General features: G+C 31.9%; 3 protein-coding genes across 3 annotated transcripts; 2 read left to right on the top strand and 1 right to left on the bottom strand.

Annotated features, from left to right (window-relative positions):
* Positions 1–12,952: 12,952 nt before the first annotated feature.
* On the top strand, positions 12,953–14,686 carry LOC107488121 (zinc finger protein ZAT9). Its single transcript, XM_052261514.1, is given in 3 exon segments — positions 12,953–13,098; positions 13,384–13,652; positions 13,654–14,686. Coding segments are annotated over 2 exon segments (810 nt in total). The 5' UTR covers positions 12,953–13,098; positions 13,384–13,410; the 3' UTR covers positions 14,222–14,686.
* A 2,187-nt stretch (positions 14,687–16,873) lies between these two features.
* LOC107488228 (40S ribosomal protein S30) lies at positions 16,874–17,565 on the top strand. The gene is made up of 3 exons (XM_016108940.3): positions 16,874–17,040; positions 17,132–17,269; positions 17,354–17,565. The coding sequence occupies exons 1-3, from the start codon at positions 17,037–17,039 to the stop codon at positions 17,398–17,400; spliced, it is 189 nt and encodes a 62-aa protein (XP_015964426.1). The 5' UTR covers positions 16,874–17,036; the 3' UTR covers positions 17,401–17,565.
* A 1,499-nt stretch (positions 17,566–19,064) lies between these two features.
* On the bottom strand, positions 19,065–22,996 carry LOC107488227 (probable pectinesterase 68). The gene is made up of 5 exons (XM_016108939.3): positions 22,328–22,996; positions 21,817–22,006; positions 21,389–21,595; positions 20,266–20,504; positions 19,065–19,469 (listed from the first exon to the last, which is right to left on the bottom strand). Exons 1-5 carry the CDS (start codon positions 22,633–22,635, stop codon positions 19,313–19,315), a joined length of 1,101 nt encoding a protein of 366 aa, XP_015964425.1. The 5' UTR covers positions 22,636–22,996; the 3' UTR covers positions 19,065–19,312.
* Between the last annotated feature and the right edge of the window lie 1,290 nt (positions 22,997–24,286).

Raw genomic sequence — 24,286 nt, 5'->3', positions numbered from 1 at the left:
ACGACGACACCGGGACAGATGACTGGGGAGGACGCCGACGATGTCACGGACATGCACGACGGAAGTAAGACTTAGACGACCTCTTCCCCTTTACCTTCGCGCGCGGGAGCTACACGGCGGAGGGAGGAGACCAGTGATGAGGAAGAACGATGACACGGACGTGACGGTTGGAACTGACGGTGGAAGAAGAAGACCAGTGATCGGCACTGTTGCTCTGCTGGGGTTCACGTGCAAAGGGTGAAGGTTAATGGCGCCTATTAATTTTTGTTTGGGTATTTTAGTGAAACGAACCCCCTCCCCACAAGGTTATTTAATTTGCTGCAATTTGGCTCAAAACCGCCTCAAGTCAAATCAGTTGGAGCGGAGCTTATTTAAGCAACAAGAACCTCACTAATTCAACCAATTTAAAAAAATGCTGGCAATTTGTAGCTGCTAAGTCCCATTTTTTGTAGTGTTATTGCACATGTTTTTTTTTCTATTTATACATCTAAACCTAAGTTACTTATTGTTAATTTGACAAGTTTAACTAAATTAATATTTAATGACTCTCAATTATTAACTTTATATAAAAAAAAAACTAAATATGAGTTTTTGCCTATCTTGGACACTAAAATTAAGATATGCATCGCTTCTTTTTTCAATGACGTAGTTATTGTCTCCTCCTCTTTCTCCTCCTCCTCCTCCTCCTCCTTTTTTACACTTCTTTTACTGCACATTTCTTTTTCAACAATATCATCGTCTTCATTGTCACCTTCTCTTGTTTAATTTCTTCTCCTCATTTTTTTCTACTCATCCTCCATTATCATTATCATCATCACCATCATCGTTTTTTTATTTTCTTCTTTTCTTATATATGTTCAAAAAACTAAACCACGTAAATTTTGATTCATAGCACAGAAATTTTTTATACAAAACACAAAAATTTTGATGCACAACACAAATTTTTAAAAGATTATATGCCCAGAACATTGATACCCAACTAACACATACGCACAACAGAGCATAAAATTTTTTGAAAGATTATATGTCAAAAATATTGACACACAACCAACAAAATACATAATGTACAAAAAATTTTTATGGATAACACAAAAATATTTGAAGTACTACAATTGACTTACTCAACTAACAATATATTTGCAGCAATATTTATGTGTTATGTGCAAAAAATTGTTATGGGTAAAAATTGTTGTGTTTGTAAAATTTTTTATACTATATCGATAATAAATTTGTGTTACATACCAAAATTTATATGTTATGTATAAAAAATTGTGTTATATTAATAAGTTTTTATTTTTCTAATAAAAAAATTTGTACCGAAAAAGTACAAGAAAGATAATTTTTTGTTAAATTTATGCCAACTTACTTAAACTTAATTTACAAAAATACTTTTATGTGTAATATTACAGAATTAAATATTGTTTGATTGACTTCAATTCTTCAAGAATCAAACCAGAGCATTATTGTGTTTACAAAATTAAATAATATTTATATTTGAATTATGTATGTAGTACCATTTTAATTATTAATGTATTTATGAATACATGAAATTGATAATTATACTTATATATATTTTTAAATATTTTGTTTATATATATTTAAAACCCAAATAATAAAACATATAAGCAGTTACCTCTTTTCTTTTTCCATCTTGTTTCTTAGAAATGAATGGACTGCTTTTAAAATTATATAATTTAAGTTTATAGAATAAAAGTATTTCAAAATATAACTGTAGTAGTAGTAGTTCAAAATCTTTCCTTTGTATAGATAAAAGCTATATATACTTGTATACACTCATCATAATGTAATATAATTAGATAATACACTAAAATTTGAAGTGAGAATTATTTTGGAGCAAATAAAAGAAAATAAAAAAACATTGAAATAACATTAGAAAAATATTAGGAGACCATTATAATTTATTTGTTTTGGCCATCATTTAATCATTAATTCAATTTTTTTAGAAGTCTGTTTAAAAAGTAGTAAAAGCTACTTTTTGACTTTTGAATTATAAAAATTCACATTAATGTTATTTGATACAGTTTTTAAAAAATGCTTTTAAATTCTCAAAAAGTTATGTAAGAATTTTTAAAGAAATAGAAAAATATAACTTTTCTCTTTCTCAAAAACTTTTTTATTACTTCTGTATATTAAACAAGTACTTCTATGACTAAAAATCTAAATACAAAATAACTTATTTATAAACTGTTTTTAATTGTTATTGAGTGAGATAGTTATAGAGTTACATATAATTTACTGTTCAGTTTTTAGAGGAATTAATTAACTCTCTCAAGACTACTAAGGGTGTATATTATATAAACTAGCGAGACCCAAGTTCCTTGAGTGATATGATTCATTTTAGCAATACATTACTCCTTTTCTGTTTTCTCTCTATTCTCTTTTATGCTTCTTGGTACAACCTTAATATGGTATCAAGAGCCTGAATTCTCATAAATTTTTTTTTCATTCTTTCCGTAATCATCTATTCTTCTCTTTGTTCTTCAACATATCTGTATTTGTTTTCCTTCATCATTTTTCATCAATGGCGTTAGTTCTTGCTGACAATTCTAACAAAGCTTCACTGGTTTCTCTAACTGATAAATTGGCGGAAAATAATTTTTTTACTTGATCTCAACAAGTTCTTCTCATGATTGAGCTCTTGAGTTCCAAGATCATCTCAACGGATCTAAAATCCCTTCAAGATTCAGTAATGATGTCTAAAAAGCCGCAAACACTAAATCACAAACTTTCAAAGAATAGAAGAAGAAGAATCTTGCCATTCTCACTTGGCTTCTTGCCTCAATTTTCGATTTGTTCAAGAACAAAATTGTTTGATGCACTTGGTTTCATGAGGCATGGATCATCATTCAGTCCTACTTCACTACCACATCCAAGACAGAATTCAAAGTCTCAAGTCACAGATGCGATCTGTAAGAAAACTGGTTCAGTGAAAGAATATCTTCAAAAAATTCAAAAGCTTGTTGATGCACTCTTCTCGATTGGATATCAACTTCCTGATGATGACCATATCCAAATTATTTTTGATGGTCTTCCAGAAGAATTCTCAATTTATATCTCATCCGTCATGTCCATGTTATCTTCCTTTACTGTAGTTGAAGCAGAATCATTTTTGCTAGCATATGAAGATATGTTAGATCGCTTTGAGCAACCAAAAACTAGTATACCCATGGCGACTTTAACTCAGTCATCCATGTTCTTTACCAATAATGGTAGAGGCACGTTTGCTTGTCATGCCAGAGGTGGTAAATTTGGAAGAGGGGGAAGATTTTCCTCTCCACGCCATTAATGCGAACTCTTTGGCCGCCTTGGCCATGTTGTGCAAACATGTTACTTCCATTTTGACCAAAGTTTTCAGAATAACTCTTCTCAAAATGCCACCCAAACCCCCTTTGGCAATTCTGTCCCACCACCACCATCTTCCAATTTTCACCAACCTCGCGAATATTACATTGCACCATCATCATCCTCTGTGGCAGAATCTTCATGGTACCCTGATTCGGGTGCAAGCCACCATGTGACTAATGATCCCAACAATCTTATGACTGCCAACAATAATGCTCAAGGTCTTGATTTCTTTGTGGGTAATAGTCAAGGAATTTCTGTCCCTACTATAGGTTCCTCTTTGTTATATGATAGTTCTCATAATATGTATTACAAATTGCATAATCTTATTCATGCCCCAACTATCACACAAAATCTTTTAAGCATTCCAAAATTTGTAGCGGATAATGTATTTTGAGTTCTGGTCTAATTATTGTGCTGTGCGTGATCAGATTCCCGAAAGCTTCTTCTCCAAGGCACTGCTGAGGGAGGAATTTATAAGCATCAAGATTTAGTTGTTCCAAGATCGTGTTTGAATAATTCTCTTGTGTCTTCTTTTGCTGATTCAAATTCTAGATATTGTTATAATAATTCTTGTTTGTCAACAAATTCAGTTGTTGTGTCAAGAAACAAATGTGAGCCCTCTTAAAATGTGCATAAATGTGTGTCTAAGTTCAAAATGCTATTGATGCCAAGTTTGTATATTCTCTGACTTTTGATAATAAAAATGTTGTTGATGTGTCCACTATATCATCTCTATATACTACTCATACTCATGCTATTCATAATAATGATTCATATAATGATATATCATCGCTATATACTACTCATACTAATGCTCATCATACTAATTCTCATCATAATAATGACTCTTACAATGCTATATCCTCTCTAGATACTACTAATACCCATTCTCATTGTATGATTGATTCTTCTAATGCTATTACTTCAGCATATACTACTAATACCAATGCCCATCATAATAATGATTCCTGTACTGCTATTTCTTCTCCTGTTGCTTTCAAGTTTATTTTGTGTACACCCAATAATTTTGAAATATGACATAAAAGACTTGGACATTGTGAAATCAAAACTGTACTTGATGTTCTTAAGAAATGTGATATCAAATCTGATTATAACTTCAATACTCATTTGGTATGTGAATTTTGTTCTATTGCTAAGATGCACAAACAATCATTTCAAACCTCCGAACACAGTTACACTTCTCCTTTGGAATTGGTCTATGGTGATATTTGGGGACCCTCAACAATAGCTTCTGGAAATGGTTTCAAATACTATGTGTGCTTCGTTGATACTTTTTCTAAATTCACTTGCATTTTTCTATTGACTCATAAGTCTTAAGTTTTAATTGCTTTTTAGAATTTTAAAACTTTAATGGCAGTCCAAATAGGTTTCAAATAAAAATCTCTTCAAACTGATCATGGCTTAGAATTTTCATCACAAGCTTTTACATGTTTTTTTTAAAATAAAGGTATTTCTCACAGGTTGGCTTGTCCATATACACATGAGCAGCAAGGTAGTGTTGAATGCAAACATAGACATATCACAGAGATGGGATTGTCTATGCTTGCAATAGTTGGCTTACCTTTTCAATTCTGGGAAGATGCCTTCACCACTGCGACTCACCTAATTAATAGACTACCGACTCCTATGTTGCAAGCTAAGTCACCTTTTGAGGTTATTTTCCATCAAAAACCAGAATATCAATCATTAAAGATCTCCGGATGTGGATGCTATCCTTATTTAAGGCCATACAACAAGAGGAAGATGGATTGCACATCAGAATTGTGTATATTTCTTAGTTATGACAACCAACACAAGCGATATAAATGTCTATTAAAATCTGAAAAATTGTACCTTGCTCGACATGTGGTATTTGAAGAAAAACTCTTTCCTTACAATAAGCATTTAAGAGAAACACCAGCATCCTCTCCAAATTCCCAACCATCAAGTACTGCTCCATCTGAATCCCTGATTCTAATTCCCTCATCATTTATACCCATCCCATCACATTCTCAACCTATACATATTGACAACACTATAAATAATATCCTTGTACCTTCTTATACCTCAGACCAGCCATGTTCCAACTCAATTCCAATTACTGGAAATGAAGTCCATATCCCTTTTAACAATGCTCTTACTATTGCCTCTCATCCCACAAATACTCATCAAATAATAACCCGGTCAAAAAATGTCATTACAAAGCCAAAAAAATATATCTCCACAACTATAACTGATCCATATTGCTTGAAAACAGTACCAAAAAATGCCAAACATGCTATGTAGTTTGATCATTTGAAGAAAGCTATGCAAACTGAGTACAATGCTCTTACAAGATGCAAGACATGGCCTCTACAACTTCCTCCAGCTAATTCCACAGTGGTGCCTTGTAAATGGGTTTTTGCAATAAAGAAAAACTTAGTTGGGGATATATTACGCTACGAGGCACGCCTAGTAGCGAAAGGCTTTCATCAACATGAAGGAATAGATTTCGAGGAAGTCTACAGCCCAGTTATACGACCTCAGACTGTAAGAATTGTACTTTCTCTTGCACTTACTAATGGCTGGCAGATGCGTCAATTCGACTTTGACAATGCATTTCTAAATGGAATGCTTGCTGAAAATGTTTATATGCATCAGTCTGACCAATTTGCATCACCATATTTATCTATGGTATGTAAATTGCATAAAGCTATCTATGGCCTTAAACAGGCTCCAAGGGCATGGTTCAATACTCTTGCTAACACTTTAAAACACTTTGGCTTTGAAAACACAAAATTTGATCACTCTTTATTTGTTAGAAGAACTAATACATCTATTTTATATTTACTAGCTTATGTGGATGATATCATTCTAACTGGCAGCTCTAATTTTGATATAGATACTTTAATACTAGAGTTAAATAAAATTTTTCCTTTAAAAGATTTAGGTAAGCTAAGCTACTTTGTTGGATTGGAAGTGAATTATTTGGACAGTGGAAGAGTCTTATTAAGCCAATCCAAGTATGCTAGTGAATTGTTGAAGAAGTCAAGGATGTTTGGTTTAAATTCAATGCCCACTCCCATGATTTCATCTCTTAAGCTAACACAAATGATTCTAATATCTATGAAGATCCCAAGCATTATCGATCTATTGTAGGCGCCTTGCAATATTTGACGATCACTCGTCCAGAATTATCCTATTCCGTCAATAGGGTATCTCAATTCATGCACTCTCCAACTATTAATCACTGGAAAGCTGTCAAGCGTATCTTGCGCTATGTTCAAGGGACGGTAAGTGATGGTTTAATTTTTCATAAGTGTACTGACTATCGTTTGATTTCCTTTGCTGATGCAGACTGGGGAGCCGATTTGGATGATCGGAGATCCATTAGTGGGTACTTTGTGTTCATGGAAAGCAATTTAATATCTTGGAAGAGTGGCAAGCAGTTTAAGGTGTCCAGGTCTTCTACAGAGGCAGAGTATCGAGCACTTACCACTGCTCAGGAAAAACTCATCTCGTTGCAACAATTGTTGCAAGAACTTCGTATCCCGCAACCTATCCTCCCACTATTTATTAGGATAGCCAAAGTGCGTGTTTATTGGCAGTAAATCTTGTTTTTCACAGCCGATGCAAGCATTTAGAGCTTGATTTGCATTTCCTACGTGATAGAGTTAACAGTAAAGAGTTGTATGTTGTCAATATACCTGCTGCTGATCAAATGGCTGATACATTTACTAAGCCCCTTTCTGTTAGCATGTTTAATAAGTTCAAATTCAAACTTAGAGTGATTCAAAATCCACTACTAAGTTTGAGGGGGGGTGTTAGTGAGTGAGATAGTTATAGAGTTAGATATAATTTACTGTTCAGTTTTTAGAGGAATTAATTAACTCTCTCAAGACTACTAAGGGTATATGTTATATAAACTAGCAAGGCCCAAGTTCCTTGAGGTAGCGTTTGGTGGAAAGACAGAGACGGAAAGACTGAGACTGAGAGACAGAGACTAATAGACAGCGATTGAAATAGATCTTAGTATTTTGTTTGGTGCAAAGTAGGAGACAGAAATTGAAACAAGAATGAAATTTTAATTTAATTTGTACAAAGGATAAAATTAGAATTAGTTAATTAAAATGAATGTATTTTAGGTATAAAATGTTATTAAAGTTTCAGTCTCCATCTCTAAAAATTTTAATCTCCTGTGTCCTAACTTTTTGGAGGTACTGAAATACTGAAATTTTGGGAATAAAGACAGAAATTTTAGTATCAGTATCTGAACCAACAAACATGATACTGAATTTTAGTCTCTCAGTCTCTGTATCAGTACCTCAAAATAAATGTTACCCTGAGTGATAGATTCATTTTAGTAATACATTACTCTTCCTCTGTTTTTTTATTCTCTTTTATGTTTCTTGGTATAACCCTAATATTAAAATAAATTTTTATGTTTTAATCTCTTTTTTCAAAAGAACTTAATTAAGTTGGTTATTTAAATTTGGGCCTTAATCTAATTCATTTAATTTAAATCTAACAATATATTTTATCCCGTAATTTTAAACATTTATAACTAATTAATAATTAAAAATAATAAATTTTGCCCTTAGCATTCTTCGTAACATTATACATACTAAGTTAATAAGTTTATGACCATAGAGTAATATATAGCAGTGTATTAATTGAGACATGGCGTAGGTAGGAGGTTGCAGTTCCAGCAGACAGGGAGAGTAATACCGAGTGGTGTGTTATATATGTATTATATGTGTAGGCCAATGCCATTCTTTGATATTTAACTGTCAAGTTTGGTCGATTGCACCAATCGTGGTCTGCTACCTATGGCCCCTCATCATTCATCTCATCTCATCTCTCCTCTCTATCCTTCGCTTCTCATGCAAATGCAATGTCTCATCATAATATGTATACTTGCCTTCCACGCCAATAACAATATTCTAATCTTCCTATTCTTTTCGAGAATAAAACATGTATATACTCAAAATATTTACCAAGCCACCCGGGGCATATGGTTATATTTCTCCAACCTCATGCTCCTCATCGTGTTATACTGCTAGATTGAAAAATGTCATATTCATATTTTTTTAATTAATATTAGTCAATATTTAATTAATATTTACTATTAAAATTTAGTATTTAAAATTATTATTTCTACTCGTAATAACATTACGGAAATATACATTTTTTAAAATTACAATTCATTTTGTTCTGACAGTATAGATTATGCATGACACAAAAAATTTATAAAATCAAACTACTTTTATAGAAAAAGGTCGTAGATTGACAAAAGTTTCTGGCTAAGAAGGTCAAGGTATCTATAGATAAAAAATCAAATAATAAGATTTTTAGTTATTATTTTTATATGAAAAAGTTTAATTTTTTTATTAATAATTAATTTTAATATTCGTTACCTAAAATTTAAAATAATTTAACGTGTATACTTTTATATTTAATTAGGTATTAAATCAGTTGCACAAATAAAAATAATTAAATTTTATACTTATTATTTAAAAATGATATTGTTTCTCTTTATATATATAAAAATATAATTAGATATTAGCATAAAAAATTATACTAATAGTTATAAAATTAACTCAAAACTAATTTTTTTAAAACAATTGAATCTTGATTCTAACTTTTAATTATAACATTAGTATTCTCTCCAAATTATATGTAATAAATAAGTTTGTTAATTTTGGAAGAAAAAATTTTACTTTAATTGCAATAAAAAATATCATATGACATATTTTGATTTGTCAAATTACTAATATAAAATATAAAGTATATATAGAGTAAAAATGGTAGAAAGAAATAGAAAAATGGAGAGAGGTAGATGAGATAATTTAGAAAAGGAGTTTATTAATTTTGAAAAAAAACATTTTCGCTCAATTTTAATAAGAGAGTGTTATGTGACACATTTGATTATTAAATTAGATAGTAATATATGATACATAATATAATATATGTATATTTCAATTTCAATTTAAATATTTTAATTTTAATTTTAATACAATTAAAGAATATCATGTTGTACATTTCAATTGTCATATTAGTAATTAGTCGTTGTTATTAATAATGATATATAAAATATATAGAATGGTTGAAGGGATGAGAGAGATAGAGAAAGGAAGATGAAGGAGTGGAGAACTCTTTAATTTTGGAGGAAAAGATTTGATTTCAATTGTAATGAGGGAGTGATATATGGCACATTTTGGTTGTAAAATTAGTATGGAGGAACAGGAGAATGGAAGAATTTTTTTAATTTTAGAGGGAAAGATTTAATTTCAATTACAATGAGGGAGTGATATTGTTGTAAAATTAATAAGGAAGAGAGGTGAATTTCTTAATTTTAAAGTAAAATATTTAATTTTAATTATAATAAAAAAATGACATATAGCATATTTTAGTTGTAAAATTAAAAATATATAATAAACTTTTATTTAGAATTTGAAATATTTACTAAAAATAATAAATTTTATGGGTCACTTAATATTCTTCTATTTTAATTAGTTCATTATTCTAAGAGTGAAATGATAATAAGTAAATTTTGGGTATTAGTCTTAATTACATTGCAAGGTGGATTTACTTGTACATTTGAGCTCATATATATATAATCAAGATAAAAATTATGTTATTTATATAAATAATATATACTAAATGTTACTGTATTTTTTATGTATATGATTTTTGTTTTTCATTTAGAATTTTTAAATTTATCAATTTACACAAATTGTCTCTATTGAAGTCCTATGAAATATACGAGATTTTCTCATATACATGAAAATGAAGAGAATTTAGGAGCTAATATGTTTAGTGAAAAGAAATATGGAGAGTTAACTAGTATTGATTCAAATACAAAAATAATATAATAAAAAAATTTAATTATCTAATATCTATCATAAAAATAAGCAATTACTAAAATGATTAAATTACTAAAATGATTAAAAATAAATTGTAAACGAAATTTGTGGAATGAAAATATAATTAATTAGTATTTTTATCTATAATAATATTACGAAAATATAAATCTTTTAAAATTGCGTCGGTCCTGACATTATAGATTATGCCCAAAAAAAATTTATAGCATTAAACTACTTTTAAAAAAGGTCGTAACTCGTAAGGGATAAAAGTCTTCGTTGGCTAAAAAGACTAAGGTCTCTGTAGATAAAAAAATTAAATAATAAAATTTTTAGTTATTATTTTCATATGAAAGAGTTTGATTAGGTGTTAAGTATGTTGGTTGCACAAATAGAAATAATTAATTTTTATACTTGTTATTTAAAAATAATATTTTTTATATATATAAATATAATTAGATATTAGCATAAAAAAATTTATATTCACAGTTATAAAACTAACTCAATTTTTTTTAAAACAATTGAATCTTTATTCTAATTTTTAATCAAAATATTAGTATTTTCTCTAAATTATATGTAATAAATATTTGAAAAAAAATAAAAATATAAATTAGAAAGATAAGCAGTAAAAATTTAAAATTAAATAAAAAATATGCATATGATAATATTTTTTATTTAAATTATATCATGTTGTTAATTTTATTTTTTATAGAACATAAAAGTAGAAAAAAATAGAGAATGAGAGAAAAGAGAGAGAAGGATAAAGAAGAAGAATGAGAGAGTGAGTTTGTTAATTTTGGAAGTTAAGAAAAATTGTATTTTAATTATAATAAAAAATATCTGGTGATATATTTTGATTTGTCAAATTATTAATACAAAACATGAATTATAAATTATATATAGAGTGAAAAGGATAGAGAGAAATAAAAAAAAAAGAGATAGATAGATAAAAGAATATAAGAAGGAGGTTTATTAATTTTAGAGAGAAATATTTTTTCTAAATTTTAATAAAATATTGTCATGTGACACATTTTAGCTATTAAATTAGTTAGTAATATATAAATATAATATACAATATAGTTATATTTTAATTTTAGTATTTTAATTTTAATTTTAATTTAATTTGATTGCAATTAGAGAATACTATGTTGTAGATTTTAATTCTCAAATTTATAATTAGTTATTGATAATGATATATAAGAGAGATAAAATGAGTGAAGGAATGAGAGAGATAGAGAGAATAGGAAAACTCTTTAATTTCACAAGAAAAAATTTGATTTTTATTGCAATGAGAAAGTATATATAGTATATTTTAATTGTAAAATTAGTAATATATAATAGAGGTTAAAATGCCATGGCTAGTTAACTTTACTGCTACTGTGATTCTGTACATTAATCATACTTATATATCCTGATGAATTATTTAAGGTTGAATTCCCTAAGTTATTGACATATTTGTCAATTTAACACCTAGTAATGTTTTGTTTTGTTCTTTCGTTGTGAAGCCATTGCCATGCATAATGTGTATGAATCTGGTGATTTAAGCTAAAGGAATAAAAACAAGTATTTGGGGTGCTATAACTATAAGAAAGAAGGAAAGGAAAGGAAAGGGAAGGGAAGGGAAGGGAAGGGAAGAGTGGAATGAATAAATGGAAAAAGAAGTGGAAGGTTGCGATGAAGCAAGGAAAGGGAGGGAGGCACAAAGGCAGTGGATAACTGTGAGTGTGAGTGTGATCACGTTGCTCACGACACTGCGACAGCTTGTCATTCAGCATGCTATTTATAGGACAGATGGCACTGACACCATTGCCAACCCAATTCTTTCCTTGCTCTCTACTTAGTACTACTTAGTACCATATAAAACCGTTAATCATGCTCGCAATTACTTTTTTTTTCAATAATCAACTAAGAGGACCTTTTCAATTTCTAATAATAAAAAAAAATCAAGGAAGAAGTGGAAACTCATGTGCAGTTCATTTCACGTGAAATTGATAATAGAAAATCGTTAAATAATTTAACTGATTTGACTAAATTTGTATCTAACAGTTCTCATCTATCAACTTCACGTAAAGTACCTGAATTTCCACTATTCAAAATCATGCATAATTAAAGCGTAATTAAGCTATGAAGACGGAAAAAAAATCATTAATTAATAAGTTATTTGTATAATGGAATTACTAAAACTTTTATTTGTGTTTCTACAAAAATTGAAGGTGTCTAATTATATAGCAAAAAATTGGTAAAAAAAAAATTATTTTTCATTATCTTTACCTTTTATATATACTAAATACATTTTAAAGATAAATACAAAATGAACATCAACAATCTGTTAGAAAAAAGTAAATGAACAATCTGTCTTTATTACCGTGATTGGTGATATTCCATACGAAAACCGATTAAAGTCATGTTTGTAACATTGCAATCTGAGTAATGTCAACCATTCAGGATTAGTGAGTTGCATACCACGATCAAATATTGTAATTAACTAATAATACATGGTTACAGATTTTAAGAAAAAGGAAAAAGAAAAGCATATTGAATAAATAAAATAAAAGGATGCGCATAGGTTCAAATTCTGTTGGGCTATTGCACCAACAATTTCCATCCACTAAATCATAGCAGAAAGGAAATATTCCGTGTGATTTGAGTAACTGGTAATTCGCTTAATAAGCATCACTCTAAGCACACCATTAACATCTGATTTCTCTATTTTCCTTTTAACATAAAAGAAAAAGGAAAAAGAAAAGAGATGCATAGAAATGTAGATCCAAAATAAAAGGAGCATACGCAAATGCTTGTTTAGTACTTTAAAGAGAGAGAGAGAGAGAGAGAGAGCAACAGAAAGCAGTAAATATAAATTAAAAAAAAAAGTGATTCCATCCAGCAGCAGGCAAGTTTTGCATGTTACTTATATCTCTTTTCCTGTAAACGATCACACTTTCTTAATTTTTGCCAGCGGAATAATAAATTAATGCCATGGATGGATAGATAGATAGATAGATAATAAAATTAGTTTTGACATTTTCATGCTATATTTTAAATTTGCATAACTTTTGGGTGATGCGGTCTTATTGGTGGAGGAATGCTTGTTACCTACTCCTCCTTTTAAGTTCCCAATTCCATTCCCTTCGTCACATAAATAATAAAAACACTTCCTTCTTTGTTCTCTCTTCAGTTTTCACCAATTCTCTCATTGTGGAAAATGGAGAGGCACAGATGCAAGCTTTGTTCGAGGACATTCGCCAATGGCAGAGCCCTCGGTGGTCACATGAAGGCTCACTTAGCCACGCTTCCTCTGCCACCCAAGCCTCATCAACCACCTCCTCAACCACTTTCTTTTGAGTACTCCTCTTCTTCTTCCTCTTCAGAATCAGAACACGATGACGATGATGATGAAGAAAAAGGTTATGGGTTAAGAGAGAACCCAAAGAGAAGTTTCAGGGTTAAAATCCTCCATTATCAACCTTACAAACAAGAGGACTAAGCTCATGAGTTTCATGGAGTCACCAGCATCAATAGCAACAGAGGCAGCAGAGCCTGTTAGCTCCGTTTCCGATACTTCGCCGGAAGAAGACCTGGCCATGTGCCTCATCATGCTGTCAAGGGACAAATGGAGAAAGACAAGTTTTGAAGAAGAAGAAGAGATGAAGTTGAAGAACAAGAAGGTTCTTCGAGGGAAGCATCATCATCATCATCATCATCGTCTGCAGTGTGACAAGTGTGGGAAAACGTTTCGATCTTCAGGGGCATTGGGGAGCCACAGAAGCATATGCCTCTGTGATGAAGCTGATGGAAGTGAAAGAATCTTTCAATGCCCGTATTGTTCAAAGGTTTTCGGGTCGGGTCAAGCACTCGGTGGCCATAAGAGATCTCATCTTCTCCCATCTTCTTCTTCTTCTTCTCCTGCTTCCATTATCAATGCTAATCTTAGATTGAAACAACAAAGCTTCATAGATCTCAACTTGCCAGCTCCACCTGAAGAAGACGACCTTAGTGTTCTCTCCGATGCATAAATGCATAACACATCCTTCAGATGCTATTCGGTAAACTTTAATCTTTCTTTATTTTAATATTTTTTTTTAAAGTAGGTGAGATGATTTGATTATGTTTATTGTTAGATCAAACGCTTTTGATGGTACAATCATAGCTTATAATTGATGTTTTTCACCGTCTGTCTCCTATTACATGCTACTACCTAGTCTAACACATTTGAATATCTCAATCTATCTTCTTAGTTTATACAGTGATGCTTGCAATTGCAATGCAAAAGAACTCGTTGTGTGTGTAATTTTTTATTATTATTATTTATTTATTTTTAGTTTCGGGATTTGGTATTGTTGTGGACCAGCAGCTTTCTGCTTCGAAAGTACTGAAACTGCTTCAATTCCGTTTTTGTGCTCTGGTCCTGCTCCTCCTTGGTGTCTCACCTGTCCTTCTAATATTAATTTACTATTTTTAAAAATTTTTATTTATATTTTTTCACCCTTCATATTAGCCCCATTTTTGTTTATCTGCTTCTAGTGTTTTGTAGTGGCAAATTGGCAATATAAGTTTCTATTGTTTTTGCGTGAAGCATGAGATTGAGATCAATGATGAAAGAAACCTAATACATGTGTCTGCGCCAAAGCGAATTCGTTTCCTTTGTGTTGGGATGCCGTTGGTGTTGAACAAGTATAAATTAGAAAGCCCCACCTGAATTTTCTCTCTGATTTTTAGTACTTTCTTCGGGTAAGTGATAAGTGTATTTCTGGTTAGTTTTCATTATATGGAAAGACTTATCTTCGGTTGAAGAGAATCCGCGTAGAAAATGGGGAGGTACCATACTATTCTTATCGAAGAATCGGTCAGATTTGTCATATGATAAAAGTATAAGCATTAAGCAACAGATCATATGCTTCACAAAAGGATTAAAAAATAAACAAATAAGTATCCAACAATGAGGACCAATAGCTCTTCAAATACAACTTTAAAAATGTGTTGGGGACATTTTTATCGTGCATGTGATGCATTGCTTACTTTAGCAGCCATATAGTGATTCATTCATTTGAGGCACCTAGTATTATTTTTCTATTTTCTTTGTACACGAAAATTTTATAACTAAGCTCGGTGCTAATTATTCTACCCTATCAGAATCTTTTTCATTATTAATTCTATCCACGAACACGAAGAGAAGCTACTGGTCATTGTATAGATTGCATCTGTATTCTATAGGGTGCGGTTGCGTTGGAGTTAAACTTGGAGAATGGAGGGTGTAATTGCGCATTACAAAAAGGTTCAAAAGGGAAACGACAAATTTTACGTTACAAAATTGTCGTCTATTCCCAGCCTCTTTGCTACGTTGTGCCTATCGTGTGAACTTTACAGCTTCAAAATGCTACCCTTCACAAGTTCCCATTAAGCCTAAGTGGCGAAAGGCACACATAACTATTTCCTAATCTTGCTCTTTCCACGTTTTGGAAAATCATTTTACAATTGACATCAAAAATCGATTTCACTTTCTCTTTTTCATCTTATTAACAGATTAGGCCTGGTTTTTAATCTCAACGAGGGAAAAAATTATTGTAGAAATTTTACAAAAGAATATTAGTTAATTAATTAATGGATATAATACATCAAGTAGATCATTCGAGGTAGACTGGTAGTCGTAGAGTTCCTCCTACTAGGATATAGGTCAGAAATCAGGATATATAGTGATAATGTGGTTATATATGGTTATTAAGTCAAAAGAATCTTCAGTTCTTCACAGGGTCCTTTAAGCAATGGATTGGCGAACAACTTGAATAACAGCAAAGCAATTGAGACTGAAAAAGAAAATCCAAAAAAAAACGTAACCGACACTTTGGTTATAATTAAACTCATGTGTAGATTACATGGGAGGACAATGACACATTAATCTCGTTGATTTTTTTGTGACTAAACAGAAAACAAAAAAAACAGAGACAAAATTAAATTATGACTCTAATTTGAGTGAATGTCCACGTCAAAAACAGTTGTTCTAGTCATACAATCTTTAACACTATTTGCATTTTCCTAAATTAAAAGAATAGAGATTTTCCAATTCTAACACATTAGTTTCATTGTTTTGAGGTTGAGAAAAATATTTTTGAGAAATAGAGGTGGAAATAGAAAATTTTTCTATTTTAGAAAAAGATGTACATAAATATTATTTGTTTGCAATTTTAAAAGAATGAAAAAATATGTAAATTTTATGTGAAAGAATGTTATAAAACTAGCAGAATTTATTATTTTTGGTTACTAGACTAAAGAAATTGTGTTGATGACTAAAAGTAACGGTCAAAAATAATAAATTTGTATGCCTCTCTTGCATTTCTCTTTTATGTTGTTTCTCTGTTATTCACATTTTTTTATTTCTACTTTCTCCATATTTCCTTTTCATCATCCAAACACAGTCTCATATGCTCCTAGACTCCTGTTTAAAAATAATCATGTTCAAATATTAGATGTTCCATAAATTGAACTAAAATTCTTTTATTTATTTATTTTTTTGGAATAATAACTACTAGTTTTTTTTGTCTTAACAGCTACCAGTTAAAGGTTTGGCGCTGTATTGTTATTTTTGGTAGTTTGGGCCTCTTCCCGATGTTTGTTTGGGCCAGCAATTGTCCCAACAAATATCATCAAAGAGCATACTTTGGGCTGAGTAGAATGGCAAACATAAAGGGCCTGAAGCTCACATGTAGGAGCCCAAAACCGTAACCCTAACGGAAGCAATACTAATAGCAGAACTCGGCGATGATTGATGAAGATTGCCGCAGCAAGTGACCGACCGACCGAGTGGAAGCAGGAGAGAACTTCATCGTCGCAACAATGGGTAAGTTAGTTACTTCCGATTCAACAATGCATGGTGCCGTGTAGTTAGTTTTTCCGAGTATGAAGATGATGAAATTGAATTGCATATGCAGGTAAGGTTCATGGATCACTTGCACGTGCGGGAAAAGTGAGGGGTCAAACTCCCAAGGTTGCTAAACAGGACAAGAAGAAGAAGCCGCGTGGCCGTGCCCACAAGCGCATGCAGTACAATCGCCGATTCGTCACCGCCGGTATTCCCTTTTTCTAAACCCTAATTTTGCTTTCCTCTCCATTTTTTTCCGACTGTTTCTGATTTGGGGTTTTCTAATTTGTAGTGGTTGGATTCGGCAAGAAGAGGGGACCCAACTCGTCCGAGAAGTGAGAGTAACATGCTTCTTCAATCAACGTCTTCCTTAGATTTAAATTTATGTCGCTAGTTACTTTTTTTTACCCCTCTTAATCAAGTTAATGTTTTGATTATGTACTTTGAACGACGTGTTTTTGTTACTAGTTTAATATAAAAACCATATTTTATTTTTGCACATAATTCTCTTTCTAAGTTTAGTGCTGAAATGCCTATGCTCTTTTGTTTTGATATCAATCAATGCTGTTCAGCAAAAACGAAAGAACAATCTTAATTTGGCCCTCATGCTGAATTAATCAGTTGACTTGTGCCACCTTAACACAAATGAAATGAGTTTCGAGTTTCTAGTAGTCGTAGAGGCGTAAAATGTGGCTTAGTGGATGTATATATATAGTAGCTCTAGAATTTAGATACTACAAGCGATTCGAGTATCAGTTTTCACCATGTTCGTACATGTTCAAAGCTATGGCTATGTATGTGTTTTCTACTAGCGTGTGTTTGCAACATTGGTGTCATGGAAGGTGAAATGTTAAGTCCTCCTTCTCTTCCCTTCCTTTTCTTCTGTTACCCGAACTTGCAACATCATTCTAAGGTACACTCCGTGGACCTTATTTGTTTACCCATTTACGATTGGTCCACATAGTTTGTTTTCCCCAAATTTATATGTTGGTAATTCTGTACCCACTTTCAGGAATACTGTGGTGCGTTTTCCTTTGCTCTGAATTCACACTGTGACAATGCATTCATCTTCTATGATAGGCTTACCTTCAATTCAAATGCTTTCTATAATACTTGTTCTCTGTTCCATCTCTTTTTATGTGTCACTCATCATGTTTCGTTTGTTAAAGAAATTTTATTTGTTTTCGGTTTAAAATTATCATAGCTAATGCTGTTGTTATCAGATTGAACACTTCTTGTACTAGTTTTGTTTGTAGAAATTGTGGCCTAAATGTTATTTATAATTCTGTGTCTTTGCCACCTATAAGAGAAATTGAGTATTGCTAGGTTCGTCCATACAGGTTGACACCACATCAAAGTTTTGCTTCAAACATGGCGCCTTAGACGCCCAAACATGGCGCCTCAGGCGCCCCTTGCAACTACTCTCTAGGGCCATCAAGTTATGCTTCAACATTGGCGCCTTAGGCACCCAAACTAGTGCCTCAACCCTCTTTCATCACTCTTCCAAGGATCAATTTTGTGACTCATACATGGCGCCTTAGGCGCCCATACTGGCGCCTCAAGCACCCCTTACCACTCTCTTCCAGGGCACCAAGTTTGGACCACCTTGTGTCTCTAGCACTTAAAAAACTAAATAAACCATGCCTATATTATTTGTATGACTTTGGATCTTTTAAAATTTTTATGAATTTGGATTTTCTAAATTTTAGATTTTCACTTTAGAGGACAAAGTGAGATCTTCTATTATTGAATGTTTTCTCTATATTTTTTTTAGTTTTACCTATGAAATAAATTCTGATAAATTATAGTTTACCTTTTAAAGTGAAATACAAAATTTAGAAAATCCTAATCCTATTTGCATATATGTTAAATAACCAAGTTGATTAGGCATTACAAATGCAAAAGAATGAAGAATGACTCTCCTCTTTGAAGGCCAGACTCGAAGGCCCTCTAAACTCTAAAGCAGCAATATCATCAAAACCATTTTTATTTCTTAATCGTATCATATTTATTTGAAACAAATATAGCTCCGTTACAATTGTCGTTTTATTACATTTGAATTTAATCAAAGAATAATCAATACACTTAAAAAAATAAATAATAATAAAAAAAGCAAGAAAGAAAGAATAATCAATACAATACATTGACGATGGTCCCTCTGTAAGATAGAACAAATGAATGAATTATCCTTCAATACTTCGATGCAATGTCTATATATATTTTTTCCCTTCAACGATTGGGCTGAATATAGCTAGGCATCAGAAGGCGCAATCCAGTGTCTGCCATTGACAAAGCTCTTGACGAGAAATGGGTGGGCAGATTCGAAATCTAACTCTTTGGCCCATGATACCCCACGTACTGCCTCTGCTCCTGGCCCCCAACACTTGTACACTCCAAAGAACACAGTCCTGTTCCCGTGGAATTATTCACTTTAGATATATAAATTATGATAGATGTATATTAAAATCAATCACTAGTATAAAATATATGTTAGAATACAAAATATATATTAAAAATAAGTTAAACAATATATATATTTATATATAAATATATGGTAGTTGATTTTAGTGTATAAATAGCATTTTTGATAAGCAATAATTATAAAATTATGTTGAGCAACACCATTATGATAATCTCATTTCCAGATCCACATAAGATGTGAGGTTGCTGTACAAATAAACATTTTTTTTTGGTATTTACAAATAACATTATAATTATATAGTACTTTCTTTCTTTCATTTTTCTGTTTGTTTTGATCTTCAATTATATGTCCTTTTTTAACAATCATTAGAGTATGGAGGACAAGCCGAAAAAGAAGGGAGAAGAGGTTATGAACCCAATACAAGTGGGTCACTGAATAGTCAAAATTCCATCCAAAGCCAATTCATGAAGATTGGTCATGGACCGTACTCCATCATCAGTCAAAAATCACTAGAGACGGGGGGACCTACCTGCTAATTCTTATATTTGCATATTCTTTTTAGCTAATTAGGTTAACATGATTTATTGTGATTGAATGTTTGGTTGAAACATTTCTCAATTCAAACAGTATAAAATTGCTTTCAAAAGAGGTAATGTGCTTCGAAAATCATCTGACTTGGGTTAATAAGTTTCAAAAGCTTTTAAGTATATTGGTATCAATATGTACTTAACTAGCGATGAATTTATGTAGAGTTTTGTTATGGGAAAATTTAGGAGGCTTACTTGTTCTTATTGTTGGCATGGTCCCAATCATCCCAGCCGCCATGAGCAACAATGTCATCGAAGTAAGTGTAAGAGTAGACAATTCTGGAGTACTGGCCCATGGCTCTGCCCACATAGAGCGGGCCTGTGCCCGTCACCCTGCATCTCACGAATGCAAAGCCCGTCTTCTCCTCTGCCTGTTTCCTATCATGGGCTGCTATGGAGCCAAATCTCGTTGCTATTGAGTGTAGCTGGCAATCCTGAGTAACCACTCATAAGTCATAAGTCATAATCAAATAAATGAATAATAATATATTCTAATCCTATCAATCAATTTTCAACTATATATATGAACTTTATCCAAAGCAATCTTGAGTAGGACATACCAGAATGCATACATACATACATATATATTGCATTATTACTCTCCACGTAAATATCAGCATTTTCAGTTATGATTCTCTTTTACATATAAACACACGCCACTAAGGACATGGATGTAGGGTTTAATTAAAATTCTTTTACTTGAAAGAAACAAAAAAGAAAAAGAGGTATACGTAATTTTATGAATGCTTTATTACTTAAATAATTATATCCTATTAAGAAGCCGTTAATTAGTGCTTTATGAATGCTGTGTCCGTATGTCTCATTATATAATGTAGTTTTATGTTCCATTATGCATGTCAGCATGTGCATATAATATAGCGTGTGCTTCTTTTGATTCTCTTTTAAGCTGACACAAATTAAAGGTGCACTGTGACAAAAAGAAAAAAGCTCGTTTCCTTTTTCATGTATTCAGTACCACTAATTCCCTACCCTCTCTATCTTTGTCTTTGTCTCTGACCTAATCCAACCTCGTGATATAAAATTTGACTATAATGTATATATATTAAAATCAGTCATCAGATTAGAATATAAATACGCATTAAAAATAAATTAAATTATACATATATTTAGTCGAAGTTAGTAACTAATTTTAATGTATAAATAATATTTTTTTTACTACATATCTTTAGCATATATTACAGTTCCGTTGGATCTTATCTGTGTTGCCACTACAAAAGAGAAGTACCTTTTCCACGAAAAATCAATTATACCATTAGAGTTGGATAAAAAACTAAAGATTAATTTAATTACTAATTACCTTGTACATGGATCTGCCATTCCCAAATATGAAATCAATTGAACCCTCGATATAGCAGTCCTTGAAGTAATGCCTGCCAGCGTCGTCGCAAAGAGTGTCTTGTGCTCCGTAGAATCCACAGCCTGAGAAGTATGCTTTGTCACCGGATATTCGAAACGCCGCCGCTTGCCAGCCATGCATCCCCGGCATTGGTGCTGGCGCTGTGTTCTGTCAAAAAGATAGTTATTCACGTGAAAACAAGTATAACTCCCTATTACCCATATTTTCTGAAATTTCAAAATTAAAAAGAAAAAAGAGTTAACTGAGTTGGCTTATGTTATATTTGGTTACTTAGAATTTCTCATTAAGAAATTTAGTGAAACATTTTAATTTGTATAACAATTTTAAATAATAAAGACATGATAAGAGTAGCCAAGAGTTGTGTATACCTTGAAGCTGATATTGCGAGCAGAGAAATAGTTGGCGAAAACAGTGACAGAAGCAGTTCTGTAAGTACGCAGTTGCTGTCCGTTGGGACCAGGGTCGCTGGCCCTATCATGCCATTCGATCACCGTCACTTCTTTTCCCGCTCCCTCAAACGTTATGTACGGCTTCGTCACGGGCACAACAACCTTCTCTCTGCACCCAACAACCTCCCAATATCAACCACATTATTCTTTTATTACTTTATTTTCTTCATACCAAATTAAAAAATAAATGTAGTATGTTTAATGAAAGGAGAAAACTCAGGTACAATTACTTTACAGGAAGTTATAATTGATAATAGTTAAATGAAAATTTAGTCAAATCATCTAATAGTCAATTATCAACTTCACGTAAAGTAGACTAAAGTAGACTGTATTTGGATTTCTACTTTAATGTAATTGCAAACAATGCTGGGAGGGTAATAATGGCATTGTTTTCTAGGAGCAATGAAGAACTTAATTGATATGTGTATACATGTAGTATCCCGGGCTGATTTGGATCAGTATGTTCATTCTATTGTTGTCTGGGACGGCATTCACCGCAGCTTGCACCGACCGGAACTGTCCACCGCCGTTGACGTCAACGGTGATTACGCGCTGACCTATTGGTCCCACCCAAGTGTGGTTCCGACGATGATTGGAGGAGGATTTGGTAGAAGAAGAAGAAGACAATGTTCTAAGGGTGCTACGGTGATGGTAGGGTTCTGCACATGTCACCTTTGTCGCATGAATTGTGAGAGTGGTGAAACACAAAAGCAGCAGTTGCAGCGAGAGACAAGCCATTGTTGTTAATCAGATAATAGCATCTATCGAACGTGAAGAAGACTTGGAATGTTGAATAATGAGTAATAATAATAATGTAGTGTATATATATACTGTGTAATATAAAATTAAAAAATAAACTAAAAATGTTGGAAGGATATACACACGGTAGAGTAGAGAGTGCAATAATTACAAGTTAATGAAAAGCAAGAGAAGAATTAGAAAGAAAGAAGCACTACTTTTGTGTGTGGGTTTTTATATTTAGAGTGAGGAGACGGTAGCTAGCTAGCTATTTGGGTGCATCATGCTTGCTGTGTATAATTTTTAGAATAAATAAAAGATTCCAACGCAACGGTCGTTTTTAATGTTGTAGGGGGCAACGTAGATGATAGGCTGAGCCTTTTTATGTAGAAAATGATTGGCCACTATTGCGGTGTATTTATGTGTCTAATACTATCCTTTTGGCTTTGTATTTCACAATTAGATACCACCTAAGTAATGTCCGAAAAGCATAATTCCAGATTCAACCACTGCTGATTACTGATTAATTAGTGGTGATGATATACTGATATATATCCTCCAACACTTGCAAACTTAAATTAAACGTTATGCATTTCCTTATTGTACCCAGCATCAGGTTATTATGTACTAATTATTTTACTCCATTATCGACTTATCGTCTTCGTTTGAATTAACGGCTCCTTTAATATGCATAGCACGTGATGAGTTCTGCAAGTTTGCAACAGTATTTTGCTGCTGTTTCTTTCTTTTTCTAGTCTTTACATATGCTATAACTCAAGTTGTTTCATTAACCATTGATATGTAATTGACGTTTCAAAGGGTCAACGGTGGGGTTGCAGTTGCGAATTTCCGTGAGAGAAAATTTAAGATACTAGCACTTTATTTAAAATTTAGTTAGTATTTACTCAACAAAAGAAAAATGAACAATTTTTTATCATTAGATAAATTTCACATTAAAAATATTATTGATGGTTACAAGTCACAAAATCTATTAATTCTTCTATTTCTCTTTATTTAAACTATGATTTAAAAACTCGTAAAATATAGATATAATCATTATTGTAACTTTCAGTTCTTTTTAATCAATTCATTATTTCTCTTTTGTTTTGTCAAAGCATAGTTTAAAATTTCATAAATATTATTTATAAATCAAAATCAATTATTAAAATTAGACATTAATATATTATTAAATAATCAATAAATATCTAACTAATAATAAATCAAAAAATATTTTTAAATTATACAAAAAATTTAAAAAATATAAAATTATTAATTATAATTATTTAAAATTAGTTGATTAAAAATTATTTATCCCTATTTTTCTTTTTTGTATATGACGAATATCATGCATTTGTTGATTTTGTTCTTCAAACGGTCATTTGGGCGGGAAAATAAAGAACCGGGAGGTGGGTGGGGCCCGGGGGGCCATCTGGGCCCATTTAGGATCTTGGGTGGAGGTGATGTGATGACAATGACATTAACATGTTATGGTCCCGGGATGGATTAAATAGTAATTTTCTGTATTATGCTTTCTATTTCTCGCTGAACCTTTTTCATCAATTTGTAGTCGCACACCAAGTTGGGCCCACACCTCCAATTGCTTTCGTGTTTACGGGCCCCACACTAATATTTTGGGACCCGAACCACGTCT

This window comes from Arachis duranensis, chromosome 5, assembly GCF_000817695.3.
Source record: "Arachis duranensis cultivar V14167 chromosome 5, aradu.V14167.gnm2.J7QH, whole genome shotgun sequence".
Taxonomy (NCBI): Eukaryota; Viridiplantae; Streptophyta; class Magnoliopsida; order Fabales; family Fabaceae; genus Arachis; species Arachis duranensis.
The sequence above is the reverse complement of the archived record's forward strand: the minus strand, read 5'-3'. Positions and strand labels throughout refer to the sequence as shown.

Excerpts from the sequence above, each read along its gene's own strand:
- LOC107488228 (XM_016108940.3), top strand. Across the intron at positions 17,270-17,353 it reads TCGCCGATTCGTCACCGCCG|TGGTTGGATTCGGCAAGAAG; the intron begins GTATTCCCTTTT and ends TCTAATTTGTAG.
- LOC107488227 (XM_016108939.3), bottom strand. The coding sequence starts at position 22,635 with ATGGCTTGTCTCTCGCTGCAACTGCTGCTTTTGTGTTTCACCACTCTC. Across the intron at positions 21,596-21,816 it reads CTCGCAATATCAGCTTCAAG|AACACAGCGCCAGCACCAAT; the intron begins GTATACACAACT and ends TCTTTTTGACAG. Across the intron at positions 19,470-20,265 it reads CATGCCAACAATAAGAACAA|GACTGTGTTCTTTGGAGTGT; the intron begins GTAAGCCTCCTA and ends CCACGGGAACAG.